General features: G+C 39.9%; 1 protein-coding gene across 7 annotated transcripts; it reads left to right on the top strand.

Moving 5' to 3' along the window:
• The first annotated feature begins 1,185 nt into the window (after window positions 1–1,185).
• LOC308140119 (KN motif and ankyrin repeat domains 1-like) lies at window positions 1,186–12,319 on the top strand. 7 transcript variants are annotated; one of them, XR_013936943.1, is made up of 10 exons: window positions 1,186–3,582; window positions 4,604–4,756; window positions 5,881–5,989; window positions 6,590–6,745; window positions 6,839–6,926; window positions 7,544–7,763; window positions 8,753–8,901; window positions 10,554–10,758; window positions 11,495–11,593; window positions 11,683–11,699. XR_013936943.1 is itself a non-coding variant. In XM_080509795.1 (10 exons), the coding sequence occupies exons 1-10, from the start codon at window positions 1,320–1,322 to the stop codon at window positions 11,743–11,745; spliced, it is 3,450 nt and encodes a 1,149-aa protein (XP_080365921.1). In that variant the 5' UTR covers window positions 1,186–1,319; the 3' UTR covers window positions 11,746–12,319. The 7 variants fall into 7 exon arrangements, 6 of the variants coding, with proteins under 6 accessions (XP_080365921.1, XP_080365920.1, XP_080365919.1 ...); XM_080509795.1 differs by having other exon boundaries at window positions 6,590–6,718; window positions 7,568–7,763; window positions 10,554–10,754; window positions 11,683–12,319; XM_080509794.1 differs by having other exon boundaries at window positions 6,590–6,718; window positions 7,547–7,763; window positions 10,554–10,754; window positions 11,683–12,319.
• The last annotated feature ends 4,443 nt before the right edge of the window (window positions 12,320–16,762 follow it).

The following is a 16,762-nucleotide window of genomic DNA, read 5'->3' as shown; positions in this document are numbered from 1 at the left end:
GATACTTTCTGGATACATTCATGGCTCGAGGCAGTTACATCATGAGAAATATGTCAGGTAACTATTATTTCTTTTATATCAATAGTTTGGATGCACATGGAATTTCTATGCCTTTCTGCCAGTAGTGCACAAATTATATTCAGTGTTTAGTTTATTGATGGAAATGTTATTAAAAAAATAAGCTCTTCATCAGCATGGTGTACATTCAATGAACTACAATGAAATTATTTCAAGCATCTGCTTGGCTTTTTTTTTTGTTTATCCACGGGCTTAAATGCTTGGGAGATGTCTGTGGTTAGGACAAGCTGCCAGGAGAATGGTTGGCCATTTTAGAGAGAGAGAGTTGCACAGTAATTATAGAGTGGGTTCAGTCTATGTAGAGAGACATACCATTTGAAGAGAAGTGACTGCTGAAAACAGTGTCTACAATATTGGTAAGTCCTCCTCTGTCTCTCCTCCTCTTGAGAGGGCGACTCTCAGAGATTATCGTCAAAGACAGTTTGAGGAGATTGAAGTAGAAACGTTTCTCTGATGAGCATTTGCTGAGGTGAGTACAGAAGACAAAAGTTTATGAACTGAATCGGTATGAAGCTGCAGAGTTTGGATATTTAGCATGTTTTTTTTTTCTCTACAATATTTTGTGATAAAGTCTTCAGCTCTCTTTATGTTTTCAGTATTAGTGATTTGTTCTCAAGGTTTAGAGTTCAGTTAAAGCTTTTGCAGAGTTTCCATCTACATTGAACTCCTGGGGAACTTCTTAAAGCAAAAAAAATGCTTTCAGGGGTTGAAATGGTTTAAAACAACCTCAATGGTTGCTATTTTGATTGTTTAAAATAGAAGAAATATTTTTGTATTTGAAATTGAATGAACTACTAAATCTGCTTTTAAACACTGGGGGTGAATATATAAAATATGTGTGGACTCTCAAAAGTTGGTTGGCTTAGCTTTTTATGAGCCTTCATTGTGTTTGGGACTTCCAGCTTTTCAGCCAACTGCTTATATTTTTTGTTCATTATGACTCTTTATGTGGAAGAGTAATAAATTCAGCCTATTTTTCTGTTGGCGTGACAGGTCAAAGCACTGAGGAGTGTGTCCCTGACTTTGGCGGGATTGATTTCAGTTATCTGCCAGACGTGGACCACCTCAAGTGTGTGGAAGGTTTCCAAAACTGCGCCGCCATTAAGCGACTAAGCCTCAGGAGGAGGCCCAGAGTGGCCGTCAATAATGCAGAAAAATCGCAGAGTGGCATCTCGCCGAGCCAGTGGCATTCTGCAGAGTCCTTATCGCCATCTGTCAGTGATGATACGAGACTGCTTGGCATGTCTTCTACGGCTAGAGGCAGACCCCCTCTTCCGCCACCGCACACCAGCTCATTGGAAAACAAACCCTCCAGGAGTGAAGTTCAACCGACCTCTCAAATAGTTTCCGAGTTAAAGCCTCAGCCTGCTGCCAGATCTCTTGCCTCACAACGACCAAGCCCTGTGATGGAAAATACTTGTGCAGAGAACGCCAAGCAGTCGACCAAGGAAGTGACCATTCAACCACCCCAGCCGTACCCCCGTCGACGACTGGCCAGCTTTGGAGGCGTGAGTTCCCCTGGGTCACCCTCACCCTTCACCGGCTTGGGGGCATATAATCACAACAACAATGGGAACAAGCCTGCCGGTACAGCATCTGATACGCACCTCTACCTTAGCTCATCTGTGAGCGGCAGAGGCAGTACAGGCTGCCTGCGGCTGAGCCCACAGAGCTCTGGTCGAAGCACTCCCGTTACCGGCACCGGCCCCACACACCTGCAGCATGTCCGTGACCAGATGGTCGTAGCTCTGCAAAGGCTGAAAGAGCTGGAGGAGCAGGTGAAGCTCATCCCCGTCCTGCAGGTGAAAATCTCAGTGCTTCAGGAGGAGAAAAGGCAACTGGCTTCTCAGGTCAGGAACCAAGGCAGCAATGAACGTTCAAATGAGGTGGTTTGGAAAAGGGCATGTGGCACAGAGGGGAGTGACACTGAGGTGAACACTGAAGATGAAAATGACGACGCCGACTTCAGACAACTGACTGAGGAGATGCGGGCGTGGGAACGAGCCGTCAAAGGTGAACATTTAGTGGAATCACGTGGAAAAAATCAATGCCCCAACTTTGACAAAGCTGTCAAGTCAGTTGCAGTTGGCATGGACAAAGACATATCTGTCCCTCTCAAAGAAAACAAATGTGTTAATACTGATCAGGTAGAGACACGATCCACCGCTACGGAAGTGTCTGAAGTCAATCTTGGGATTCACACCGAACAGGAAGCCGAGCTCGAGCTCCAACAGCTAATAAACGCTGCCTTAAAGGAGAGAATATGTCACTTGGAAGCAGAATTAAAAGAATCAGCTCTCCAAACAGAGTTGATCCGTCTGAAACTGGAGCTTCATGCTGCAGGCGCCAGAAACCGGGTTGATAAGGCGGTCTCCGCCAGGCCGTCCACTACAAGCATCAGCATAGAGGCAAGGCCTCACACCACCAGTCAGGGAGTGGGTCATCACACAGAACTTCGAGATACCTGCACTGGTGAAGTCACAGAGCTGAAGACTGTGGGAGTATCCTGTGAACCGACGCTGACAGATGTTTGCACGGGGCCCGATGTACCTATGCACCGATGGGAGGTCAGAGAGCGAGTGGCGACTCGGGATAAGGCAGTGGGGAGCCATGTTTTTACAAGCACACAAGGAGTTGGGACAGAGGTGAAAGTGTGCGATGCAGAAAGCAACACAGAGGAGCCAGTGAAGCAGCTGAGGTCAAAGAAGGAAAAGGCAGAGACTCATTCAGTGGCTTGTGGCGATTGTTCCGTTAATGTGACCATAAGTGAAGCCAAAGAAGTGATTTCCCAAGGTATGACCACAGACCCAGTCAGAGGGGTTGATCTGGGAATCATGGCATCACCCCAGACCGCTTCACAGCGCACCAACACTTTGTCCAGTTCAGTGACTCGCTTTACAAACACCAGCCATGCTTTCTGTGTCGATTCCAGCACCAATACGTTCCTCAGCACCCAAGACAAGCACACCAACACCACAAACACTCTCACTCGAACGGTATCCGTAGGTAGCGGGGTCCAAGACATCAAACGCGTGACAGAGACCCGTACAATTGGCGTGGGGGCAAATCTGGGTGTTTCGAAACAAACACCAGAGACCACAACGAAGGTAACTAGAGACACTGGAGTCGGTTTCACAAACATCAATGAGAATTTTCTGGTTGGATTGAAGACTCGGAACATGGCCTCTGGACCGTCTCATCTTCCGGACCCCGTCAAGACAAAGAGCGTCGGGGTCGGCGAAGGAAGGATACGGGAGCTGTCGGTTTTGTCCAGTGCACCTGACCAGAAGACCCAGAAAACTACACAGTTGCAGTGGGACCAGGAGCTCAACCATTACATAGAGAAGATGCATTGGCTCCTTCGGGAGCACGGTGACCTCCTGGCAGTGGACTGTACGGACAGTAAGAGCAACCAAGGGAATAGCGGCTCCCAGCTGCCCTGGAACAACAAAGCTGCGACACAAGGAGAGGAAGAAATCCATCAGCGCAATACTCAGCTAACCGGTAACACAACTCAAATTCAGTTTCATTTAAGAGCTTTTGATTAGAGGTTTTATGTGAATAGAAGACTATGTTGACATGTTTTTTTATTAGACAACATTTTGTTTCATTTCATTTAGAATTGTTTTAAAACTGTATTATTCATTAGAACCTTTTTCATATTAATATATTTCACTGTTATTGTGCTGATTTTCTTGACATTTGCAGCCTACTAATTATAAATTCTTGGAATAGGTTAAAACCAAAGTATGAAAGTTTGTGACGTGCAGATTAATGCTTAAATGTATCTATTGTTCTAATACAAAATGGCAAAAACAGATTGCAACCATAAAAAATGTATTTCAAATCTTAAAACAGGTACAATGATTGATGAAATATCTGAAACAGAAAAAGATAATCTGTGTCTTGGTGTCATTGAAAAAACATATTTTTTACCTTTAATTTACCAAAATCTTGGTGTCATTTCAATAAAATCAGCTTTGGTTTTACATGCATATTTTAAAAAAAAAATTAATAAAAAATAATAATCTGTGCACACATCATATCTTCACATGTAATCTTTGCATATACATATTACTCATTGCAGCATGTTGGAAAAAGCTGATATCGCAGCATTTGATTTAAACTCCTTCAACTTTGATACAAAATAGTTTGACCTTCATATTTTTGAATTTTGTCAACATTTTTCCTCCAAAGGATATTTTAAGATGTTCAGACTCAATTCTCAACTGGCAAACCTACAAGCTTATATTGATGTTTGTAGCTTTACGACAGAAAAATAAGCCACTGAGTTCAACCGACTTTTTCAGCCTTTAAGGTTACTTTCCTGAGAAAGTGTTAATCATGTGATTTCAGTTAATTGATATTTAGAAGATCTGATTTTCAGTAGCCCCACCCACAAATCAGCCGAGGTAAAAACATAACTCATGCTTTATTACAGTGTGCTGAATGCAATTCTTATCTACAAAACCACTTGCATACATTTCAAAAAAGAAACCACTCTCTTTTATTTTTCCTCCTGCAGCAAGCAGAGACATTCAGGATCCGTCTCCTGTTCCACTTGAATCTCCTCAGTGTGACAAATTGAGTCCAGGACACTGCCAACAGGGCAGTAATGAATCGGAAGTGAAAAGAATGATTAAAATGTTGGAGGAGCAGGCATCCTCTGCTCTGCAAGGTAATCAGGCATGTTTAAGCTGATGTTTTGTAATTCCAAGCAGTCATGTCCAGAGTACATCTTGCTGGGAGTGTTAAAATGTATTTTTAGCTTTAAAATATTTGACTTTGAGGCCACTCCCAAGGCACAGTTTAAACTTGTACTCTGGGTTGAGAGGGGGAAGTGGTTATCGTTGGCTTGGCAAGTGGACTCTGTGAAGGATAAACTCGCAATGTTTGGAATGACATATGGTTTTTTCGGCCCACATGGCAGTTTGTGGCTCAGGGTCTAAAACTGAAGACGTCGGAGGAGGAACCAGTGTCGGACAGAGCTTTTGCTCTTCAAATGAGGACGACAGATTTGAAGGAATACATTGTTAGATTTGCGACAAGTTAAACTTAATTAGAGGTAAACGTAGCACAAAAAAAAGTAAGGGAATTGTGTTTGGTAGATTGTGGCTTTCTTGTAACGACGCTGCTTCTGTGGATTTTAAATAGTACCTCGTTTGTTCGTGACATGCATTTGTGAGATGAGTATTAAAGCCAATTGTGTTGGTTTCAGTCATTAAAAATCTGCTAAATCTTCTCTGCCAACACCACGACATTGTCACATTCAAGCTGAGAGAAGTGGTGGTCAACCAAGGTTGTTACTTTATTTTTAAAAAAAGGGGAAACCAAAAAAAAAATCAAAGAATCTGAATGGTAAAAGTTAAAGAGGAGCAATGGCCACAAAAAGACACTGAAGTGCCGAAGCAACATAAAGGCAGAGACAGAAAAACACAGAGCCGGAACTCACAACAAAAGCCCATTATATACTAAAGCCACCAGGTGACAACAATCACACACTCAGGCACAGGTGAAAGACATCAGGGTGAAGAACAGCAAGCAAACATGAGGAGGGGCAGCCAAGGAGCCCGAAAGGAAAGTCACAAGCACACTACATGCTCATCCCTGCTGCTCACACCACAAATGCATGTTCCTTATAAAAGTGACACCATTTAAAATTGAAATGAAGAGGTTTTCCGTCATGAAGCACTGTGTCGCGGCAAACAATCTCACACCACAGAAAACATCTTATTTGTTTAGGTGACGCGTTGTTAAAAATAAATTGTGTTATCACGCTGAGGCTTGTGTTACTGTTCCTAGACAGGTCAAATAATGCCGGCAAGCCTCGGCCTGAGACGAAGAAGCATAACGGAGACCAGAGCTGCAGCAGCAACAGAAAAAACATGAAGTTTTTGAAAGTGACAACAGGGTGCGTATTAAAATGCCTCCGACAGTGCGTTGCACTGTAAAGAAACACGCAACAGCTGGTTTGAACTTTAGTAACTTTTTGTACTGCAGCCATACATGTATAATTAATAATACATGTGTGATTTGTTGCTGTATGTTTTCAACTTTGCCAGTGAAGATGTCGATAACCTGCTCACACAAGTCATGTGAATCATTATTTAGGCATACAATGACAGTTATTTCTCAAAGGGGTCATCTTTTCTGTTGCATTTCAAGTTATGTTGTCTTCTCTGTTGCTTTGACTGGTCACACATTAGGTGTAATGCTCAACACCCAGCAGGTCGTTAGTGGTACGAGTCTTTTTTATTTTTATTTTCCGATACATCCCTGTAAATGTACCAAAATTTAGGCCCCATCTTTGTCTGTGTATTTAACATTCAGCATATTTGGGTCTTTAATTAGATTTATTCATCCCTGTTCCCACCGACCGGCCAAACATTTCACTGACCCCAGTCATAAATAATTAGAAGCAAAAGGAAATATAGTAATCAACTAACTGTACTGGGATACTGGGATGTTGTAGACAAAAGTAATGTCTTGACTTCTTCTGTTGCCTTCCTAGATTGGACCCTGTTTCAAGTTACGAGCAGGAAGAGGTGAAAATAAGAGGAAATAAAACACAGAGGGAAGTGTCTCAAGACGGAATCCAAGCGAGAAAGGGAAAAGACGGCTCCAACAAGAGATTTAAAGGGTCTGTAAAGTTATATACACAACAGAGGTAATGTGGAAGAAGTCACTAAAAGGGTTAAAGCCAGACTCAGGATCGCCTCTTATCATCTTCTAACCCATTTATTTTTTTGACGATTTTCAGGTACAAGTTAACTGAAAGGATGTTCTTTGCCTGCCAAGCTTTAAAGATGCATCTGAGTGATGACAACACTTTATCCAGCAGGGAATTGGTACGCTTCCTTCACCTCATCCAGTCTGGAGGTTTCTGTGTGGGCAGATGTGTGATCCTGGATATATGTGCACATTTAATAGTATGTCCCTAAACGGGTGTGGAGGGAAGTTGGGCCGGGGCGTGTACAAGTATGTCATTTAAAAAAGAAATGACTTTGGCATAGGATAGAAAAAGAGCTGGAATGTGTCGGTGTGGTAATTTTCCAGCGGGGACATTTATTTTGCTGGACTGGAGCACGGTGGCTTTTCTGCTATACTTTCCAAACAACAAGGAAAAACTCAGCGGAAGGATCAAAGACAGGAATATATCGGAAAGGGAAATCAATCGTATTGAAACTAGAAATGTCGAGAATCATAATAGCAGGCATCAAAATTTTTTCTTTTATTACCTTATCTTTTAGCTTTTTGAATTGAGTTGTTTGATTATGTTGCTCGTCTGTCTTTTTTTCTTTTCAGTCACATCACTATAATTACCCAATCCAACGTTGAAATTGCTGTGATTAAAACTCAACTCCAACGACTTGGAAGGCATTTAAGAATGATTATTGAAAAAACAAAACATGTGCTTTATTTTTCCTATCTGCGTATTTATTTATTTATTTTTAATTCCTCACAGCAGGATTGTCTCCACACACTCCAGCAGGAATGGTTCTCCGTGTCCAGTCACAAGTCGGCCTCTCCCGACACTGTGGAGGACTACTTGTGCACGTTTCGGGCCATTTCGCCCTCGGTGTTGCAACACATTGCCAATATGGCCGACGGCAACGGAAACACCGCTCTACACTACAGCGTTTCGCACTCCAACTTCGGCGTTGTCAAGAAGCTGCTGGATGCAGGTATATTAACATTCAAAGGCAAAGTAGAGGATGTTGCGTAATATGGCGTCCATATTTTCATTTAACTCGTTTTCAAAAGGAGACATAATCTGACTGATGCTCTTTGACCTGCTGTGATTTAAAAGCTGCTGCAGAGCTGTGTTTCACCACAGTTACCCAAGCAAGGACAAGGTTGAATGATTCAACGGCACACAAGCCAAATAAGTGCTCTGGTTTAAGTTTTTCTGTGTGCAGCTTAATGTGCTTCCAGTCGGCCACTGGGGGGCAAAAGGGAGCAAAGCCGAGCAAGTAAAACTGCATCTGGAACAACAACATAATATTGTGAACGTCTATGAAATACAATATATTCATAAAATCACAGCTTGTCTCACAAAATGAGTCTGTGTGTTTGAAAACTACACCACAACACCTTAGTTGTGATTAAAGAAACTGATCTTTAAAAATCAGTTTCTCTTCCCGCTTTGATATTGAATGGAGATTGCTTGATTATTTTTCAACAAATGTATTATAAATTAAATGAATGTGCGGTTCAGAAAGATCGTTCAGGCTATTCTGAAACTTTTCTCCAGACAAATTGAAGAGGGGCTCAGAAGGACAGCATTGTTTTCCTACTTTTACACCGAGGCCTTGCTGTTGCTTTCAAAAGACAGCAAACCCAAATCTCCTACCCAAGGGAAGGTTGAATAGAAATATGTTGTAAACAAAAATATAAAAGTGACAAAAACAACGGGGGGAGAGCCAATTATTCCTCAGTGTCACGTGATTATATTTAAATTAAGAATATTCACCTTGAATGGTGCAATGTGAGCCCTCAAGTACTGTATTCTATTAAGCATGAATAACATGTGAAGATACTGTAAATAAATGTTAAGTTGATGTTAATTTATGAATACATTGAGTTAAAAGAGTGACACACTTTCTGCTTTCTCTCTTTATTTATAATTTTTTTTTAAATACACACTACCTCGGATGGACCTTCACCCCCACAGAGGTGTGCAACGTGAATCAGCAGAACGCGGCGGGTTACACGCCCATCATGCTGGCGGCGCTCGCCGCCGTGGAGAATGCAGACAGCATGAGCGTGGTGGAGCAGCTCCTCTCTGAAGGAGACGTCAATGCCAAGGCCAGCCAGGTCAGGGTGAGGTTATGATGCTTTTCTTGCCATTTCTGGAAAGTCAGGCACTTTACTGCATAGTGGGGTGAAAAGGTGTGAATGGTTCTTCCATGGTACAAATGAAAGTAGATTTTTCTGTGGTTTAAGTTTCTCTGCTTGCAATTTTGTGATGAGTACAGTTGCTGAGTTGGCAAAAACACTCTTATTCTTGACTTAAACAGAAGATAATTTTGCACACAAAAAAGACTGATGAGAGTAAAAGGATTTAGTTAAGCAAAAGTTTAAAAGTACAATTCTTTACCTTCTGCAACATCAGTGTCGATTGCTTTTATTGTCAACTGCTTGAGCTTTCCACTTTAAATCATCTTCACAGCGGTTAAAACAAAAAATGAGCCGATTTTCAGAATGTAAAGTGTAAGACGTACATATATTTATGACCAAGTGTTGGCAGGAAAAGTTAAAAATTCACCAGAAGACATACAGATATCTGAAAAATATACTTTCCACTCCTGGTAAGTTGTCAGTAAAAAACAGTGGCTGATAACTTCTGTGTGTATCTCCTGGCACAAGGGTGACCTCAAATCTGTTTCAAAGCTGAAAAGCTCATGTCACAGGAAGAGTGAAGAGACACGGTGCAATACTGAGATTACTGTACAGATCCAGAAGCTTTTCACCGTCTGTGTCATTTAGCATGTCCTTCGAACAAGTGGAGACATGGTTTGGAAAAGTATAGCCTGGAACCGAGTAACATTACTGCTTTTATGATGTAAGACATTCTCTCATCACTGTCTCATTGTTGTTTTTCATCCTCCTTTTGTTTTGGTTTTGGGGTTTTGTTTTCTTCCATTGTGTCCTGTCCATCAACAGCACCAGACAGCATGCAGACAGAATGGGGCCCCACAAGGGGGGATGCCTAATGTGTCATTGCAATCTAAGTAATTTTAAGTGTTATGCTGTTGATATGGAGCTAATATCAACCGTCTCTCGGAGGCCCCCTTGTGGCCATAATTTTTCTGACAAGTGGGGTCCCCTTTAGGGGGATTCAGTAAAGTAGAGGTTAAATATTATCATTGCTATTAACAAATATCAGTCTTCTCTTCTTCTTTGAGGTGACAAAATGGTTGATCTCATTGATAATGTTTCATGTTTTAAACACCAATGATAGCAACTCAAGCCACAGTATATATTGTGTCTGTCATTCAGTACATAAATCGCACTTCAATGTCAATTAAGTAAGAGTGCAAGCTTATCTTAAATGTTAAAATGCATGTTTGCACGCTGAAACATTTAACGCTTGCAGGTGTCCTGTGATAACCTGAGGTTTTGATGCACTGCCTGAATAGAAATGCAGCGACGAGAGAAAATGTATGATCCATTTGCACAATAAGTGGTCGTAAAATGTGATCTTTGAGTGGAAAGTACAGACAAATGCGAAGTGGGGGATTTAATAGGACATAAACAGTTATAAGTTATGTTGTTTTTCTTCATTGTCCTCCTTGGGTAAATTCTTTCTCTGTATAGTCACACTCATTCTCCATATCAAAGTCTATATTTGAGATCACATTTTAAGTTCAATCCTGTTAAAAAAAAAATATGATCATGAATGCCTGAAAAGTGTGAATTCAGCTTCATTCATCCAGTTTCTTCTCATCTGGCCATCGCCGGCCGCTGTCCAGGCCGGTCAGACGGCTCTGATGCTCGCTGTGAGCCACGGCAGGATGGACATGGTGCGGGCGCTGCTCACGCAGCGGGCGGAGGTCAACGTCCAGGACGACGAGGGCTCCACGGCGCTGATGTGTGCATGCGAGCACGGCCATGCCGACATCGTGAAACTGCTGCTGGCACAAGCCCAGTGTGACGCCACCCTGACTGACAGTGTATGTGAGTCACGGCCTCAGTGAGCCTGCTGACTTCAAGCTCCGATGTGGTCGAATTTTGTTTCAGGCACTTTATTAGAAAAGCAGGGTGACCTTTCCATTTCTTCATTTCAATAATAAATGTCTGGTGAAAATACTGACTGACTTGTAACTTTAAAAAAAAATCTACCAGCCACAATGGCAGCTGATCGAAATGATTTAGAGCCCTGCGTTTTGCCATTGATATGTTGGCAGAAGCAAAGAGTGACATGTAATTCTCGTCCCACTGAATCATATTCTTATTAAATATACGTGAATAAAGGGCAAAATGTATTACATAATGCTCCAAATTATTACATTTTCTTAAAAAAAAATAAAAGTGGAACATCCAAATTTCATAATAACCTTTGCAATATGTAACAAGTTATTATAAAATGCGGCAAAGTTTATTTGAAAATGTGTTCAAGGATTTTATTACAAAATGTAGTATATTATTACAAAAGCGTTATTACATGAGTTAAAATGCCTCAAAAAAAACTACGTTTGGACATTTTACTGTTTTGCAGAATGAATTTCTGAGAAAATATAATATAATGTTTTATTTAAAATGTAGTAATTGAGATGATTATTCCCTTTGATTATCAAGAATAGAACGATCTTCTGGCCTAATGAAACATGGCAATATTTTTTGAAATTGCTGTATTTTATATTGTCATGACGTCAGTATCAGGAACAATGAGGATCATTTCATCTGTCACCAGGATGGCAGCACGGCCCTGTCCATTGCTTTGGAGGCGGGACACAATGACATCGCAGTGCTCCTTTACGCTCACGCCAATTTCTCCAAAGGACAGACAGCGGTATGCAGATTTCCATTGTAACACAAATTACATATTCTGATGGTTTGACAGGAGGATTTTTTTGCGCGAATGTATTTGTGTCCTAACAGGCAGCAGTGGCTCGGCACAGTGGGAATCTTCACTCCACTGGCGGAAGAAACATCTTTGAATGAAACGACACCCTTAAAGATAGAGAGAATGCCACATGAGTCTTGCGTTTGAAGTGACAGAGTTTATATGACGTAAAAGTGGGTCGAATTGGTGAATTATGATTGCTGAACAACAGGTTTTCCAACTTTTCACCTGTTAAGCATGTTTATAATATAAATTCTGCAACACTAAAAGTGCATGATATACAAAAATCACTCAACAGTTAAAATACATAGTCTGTTTTATTGCTGTATTTTTATTAACTGTATTTTTTCAGAGAGATATATAAATAGAATCTACTGCTTTTACTGTGTTTATGGTTGAACTGATATTTCAAGAACCTTGCTATCATGTACCCTTTCTTCGTATTATCAACCAAAACTACAACGACATGCTATCGAAGGTGGTCGGTGATATGTAAATAATATTTCAACACAATTAGAATTACACTTATCGGTATTATTCACAGTATTGATTAATTATGTGGTTATTTTCCAGCTCAAGTTTTTTTTATCCAATTTTTTAGGATCTAAACACTTATTGTATGTATTACAAGAATGACATTTTAGTAAATACTGTATATCAAAAATAAATATTAAACGAGCTATTGTTTTACTGTGAAATTTTTTGAGTTTTGCATGTGCATGTTGTCTTGCCCACATTGTAGAATAGTGGTTGTTGCCCTTTCCCCACAGAAAGAATATTCCGGGTTCAAGTCTGGGTTTTGGAGGCCTTTTTCAAATAAAGTTTGCATATTCTCCCCATGCATATGTCAGCTATCTTCAGCTCCCACAGTAAAAAAAACAAAAACAAAAACAAAAAACAAACAAACATGCATTTCAGGTTAACTGATGGAAAATGGATGGATTTTTTAAAAATTATTATTATTAGCAAACATTTTTATTGCATATTCTTATTTTTCCAGGTAGAAAGCATCTCAAAACAAATTGAATCAGGTCAGCTGGACCCGTTCCTATGTCTTGGATGACATTTCACCCCCATTATCCAAGTCCAGTTGACCTGACTCAGTTTAGCATTTAGAAATATACAACTTCATTCAAATTAAAGGGCTTTATCCCACATTCCGTCTGGATCTGGTCCTGCCGAACCTCCTTAGACATAAAGTATTTCTTTTCCATTGTCATCAATATTTGCTTTTTTGGAATTATTGTTGTGGGGTTTTTTTTCTCCCTCCTTGTTTTCCACTGAATGTGAAGTGGTAACCTTCTATTATTGGTGTGTATAAATAAAACCAAAATGTATTTAATTTATATCCTGAGGAGGTATTTCTTCTCTGTTTTAAGACAAAAAAAAAACCCACACAGCTTCATTCCCTCTCTGTATCCTCAGTAAAGTCAGTGTACCTCATTGACTGTCACCTCTATGAGCACTCATTATATATTTCATAGAAGACGATGCAGCGAGATACAACACTCCCTCTCCCAACCTGGTCTGTTTGCTTTGGACATTGTAGATATTAACCTCAAGAGCCCGGGTAATTCTTGGCTCTGCTGCTGTTTGCACAAACTGAAAAGCTAAACAAAAATTGAACTTAGCCATAAATCATTTATCAAACACCCAGAATAAACTGTGCCCCACAGTTCTGGATGGTTGAATAAATATTCCTTGTGAGGGGCACTGGCCTGGGTGCAGTATTTGTGGGGTGATAAACCTGCTCTGAAGTTGTCCTGAAAGTGAGAGACTATCTCATTTTAATCTCCCATAAGAGCACTTTTGGCAATTGCGCATGTGATGAGCCATAAATTCAAAGATTTGTTGTTGTTTTTTTTCCTATTTTGAACCCTTTTAAGGAACCACAATGTTGCAGCTGTTACTCATCCATGAAATAGACTGGAACGTCCCAATGTTTATCTTTGACATTAACCTTTTAGCAGGAAACCGTATGAGGTGACTTCCACATCTCTGCTTGTTTGCTCGGAACTAACCATGGAAAAGTTAAGACCGTTTACAGAAAATAAATGAAATGTTCATACTGCAAAATCTGCTGCAGAGAACCCTGAAAGGGAGCTACTCAGAGTAATTAGCTTCAAATGCATATTCCTGAGTCATGAGCACAAACACGTAGAACTCCACAAAAGCAAGGTAAAGAAGCCTGCCCTCGATTTGAACCAGGGGCATTCAGCCGATATGAAGCAACAAATCTTTTAGCATTTTTTTTTTATTACCCAGAAGTTATGAAGTATGTCATTCTATTCAACATCTTTGTAAACTCATAGTAGTTTTTGACCTTTTCTTTTACTTGAGCCAGCTTTTGATAAGAAGCATGCAATCACGATGCAATATTTTGTTTTTGAATATCAAATGGTCTGTAAATTGTCAGATGGATTTTTTAATTTTTTTTATTTTTATTTTTAGTGTAAACCAATAGTTATAGAGGATGACCAGCGGGTTAGACGTATAGCACCATTACATCTGTGGATTTTGCCATAAAACAATACCATTTTATGTGACTCTCCTTCTCCTGTTTATGAGTGTGCGTGTGCGCGTGCGTGTGTGCGTGCGTGTGCGCGTGCGTGTGCGTGAGTGTGTGTGTGTGTGTATGTGACTGGTAACTGTATTTTCCCTGTGATGTATACCCATCCAGTGTGTCTTCTGCCTTCAGCTGGGATGCATGGGAAGATGTATTTGTGTTTCTTTGTACTGACTTTAAATTGTCGTAAACTACTTCTTTAAAAGTCTCTAACAACAACTTTTTATGTTACAATAAAAAGAGCGGTATTTACACAATGATGACAGAACTATATGACCCGATGGTTGTGTTGTATGGGTGGGGGGTGTTATTTATTTTCAACCCCCAAAGAAAACAAAATTTCTAAAGATATTTCTCCCTCAATGAAACATGTAGTGTTTTTTTTTTTTTCTGTCACTAAGCTTTTGTTTCCCAGTGCTGCCCACACATTTTGCATTTTACCTGTTTCCAAGCCTTTTTTTAAAGTGGTGCTTCGGTGTGAAAGATGAAAAGCTGCAAAGAAGAAAACACAAAAAAAAACCCCGAGTATAAAATGATGTTGTTGTTGTTGTTGTTGTTCAATGCCGCGGGCAACCGCCACCCCGCGTGTCACCGTGTCCCATTCCGACAAGCTTGTGCATGTGTGATTGAGGGCTCTCTGAATCATTTCCCAGCAACGGCAATAAAATACAATGATATACAAGGTCCACCATCAAAATTTGCTGTTGCCATGGTAACAGTCAGCAGTTTTGAGCAAGTGGTTCCTGGGAACATAATTCAGAAATAATATCTGTGTTTCACCGAGGTGAGACGCTTCAGTCATTTATTCCAGTACAAACAGCAACATGCCTTTTTGCTCACTTGAGGAGATGCAGTAAGAAGCTCAGATCTTCTTCTTTTTTTTCATCAGTGGAATCTTGCATGTGAGAAACATAAAATGAGCAATCATAAGTGATCCTGTTACAATAATGTCAGACATGGTGTCAATGGGTGGCCACGTTTGCGCCTGCACAGTGACAAAATGTTGCAGGTTCATTACATCGGCTGCTCCGTGAATAATTAAGTGGCTCTTCTGAATATTTCAGGTGAGCAAGTGATGCAACTCATCTTTTTTCAACATGTAAAACGAATTGCAACATGCAGTCGTAACAGAATCAAAATGTATTTTCCATTAGGTTACATTTCATGTCACCAGTATAAACAATTGTTGCACTGGTGACAGAAAACTCATCATGAAAACATAATGTTTTTGTTCCTGTTCAGCAAACCAGACATTAGGAAATTATCGATTTTCAGGTGTAATCATCAAACGCTGTTAGGAATCATTTGAGGGAAGGTTACTTGTTAACCTTTTTATCTATTTAGTTATTTATTTATTTTACTTTACTGGGGTTAAGATTTGGAAGAGCTTATTCTGACACTTTAATTTGTTTTATTATGATTCAATGCTTGACTGTTGCAATTGTATTTTATATTTACTCTATGGCTGTGTAAAAAGACAACTGTCTGTTGACAAATTCACTGCAAAACACCATATTTACATGCTCATATAATGTCAGTACTGTACTACATCCATTCAGCTGACCTACATGAGAAATATTTCTTTAAAATTCCATTCCTTAAAAAATCAGATACACAACAAAAGGCTCAGTTAAAAAATTTCACGACGTTTGGGACCCTTTCCTTGCCTATTTCCAAAAGATGGATGCAGTTGAAATTGTATAGCTGTAAACTAATAATTTGTAAGGAAAGCCTACTGTAGATTAGTCAATTACACAACATCTTTGTGTGCATTCTGAGGTATTTTATTGGCAGTGATTATTGACAGTATTATTATTGTATTTGTTTTTCCTTTTAACCTGTCTGGCTTGTTTCTTGTTATATGTTGACTGTGGGGTTCGGGGAGGGAAGAAAAGTGGGAAAAACTATTGGTAATTTCCAATGTAATATTGTTTAACTGAATCTTGAATAAACAAACCTTGTTTAAAAAAAAAAATTCCATTCCTTTGTGAAACAAGCAGCTTCCCGAGCATCCATTCATTCAAAACTTTCCCCCAAAAACTATCATAAAAACATCTGACGCAGACATGGGAAGTTGAGCATGTGTGTGTGTCCAGTGATGTGTGATATCACCAATACCAATACAAAGCTGATATTTGTCCTTAAGTTTAATGTTTTAAGGTTAACTTTGGGATCAAGTGGCAAGAGAAAGAAGCTAAAGGTGTTTTCTTTAAATAGGTTGTTATTAAAAATTCCTTATTATAGTTTGTGGTCAGCGCATGATGATGGATTTATAAGGCAGTAATAAGCACATGTGGTGTCAGTATGTTTGTTTATTAACAGAAATATTAATTTTGATATTTTAACATGAGAATTGATCCAAAAAAAGGATGGGGTTTTTGAATTATTGATAATTTCATATCGATTTGCAACATTTGGTTTTCACATTGTTTTGGCTGATGGGGGTTATTGCCTTCCTGAGAGGCAATCTGTGGGACTTTAAAGACAATAAAAGGATTGCAGCCACCAGTTTAGCCTCCAATTAGAGTAAAATCTCTGTCAGGATGAAA

Source organism: Blennius ocellaris, assembly GCF_963422515.1.
Source record: "Blennius ocellaris genome assembly, chromosome: 15".
In the NCBI taxonomy this organism is placed as follows: Eukaryota; Metazoa; Chordata; class Actinopteri; order Blenniiformes; family Blenniidae; genus Blennius; species Blennius ocellaris.
This window is presented reverse-complemented; position numbering and strand designations above follow the sequence as displayed.

What these genes read in the sequence shown, in the direction of transcription:
- LOC308140119 (XM_080509790.1), top strand. Translation starts at nt 1,320, where the DNA reads ATGTCTTCTACGGCTAGAGGCAGACCCCCTCTTCCGCCACCGCACACC. An exon ending in GCGCAATACTCAGCTAACCG is followed by an intron (nt 3,583 to 4,603) that starts GTAACACAACTC and finishes TTCCTCCTGCAG; the next exon opens with CAAGCAGAGACATTCAGGAT. An exon ending in CCAAGGCCAGCCAGGTCAGG is followed by an intron (nt 8,902 to 10,553) that starts GTGAGGTTATGA and finishes GCCGCTGTCCAG; the next exon opens with GCCGGTCAGACGGCTCTGAT.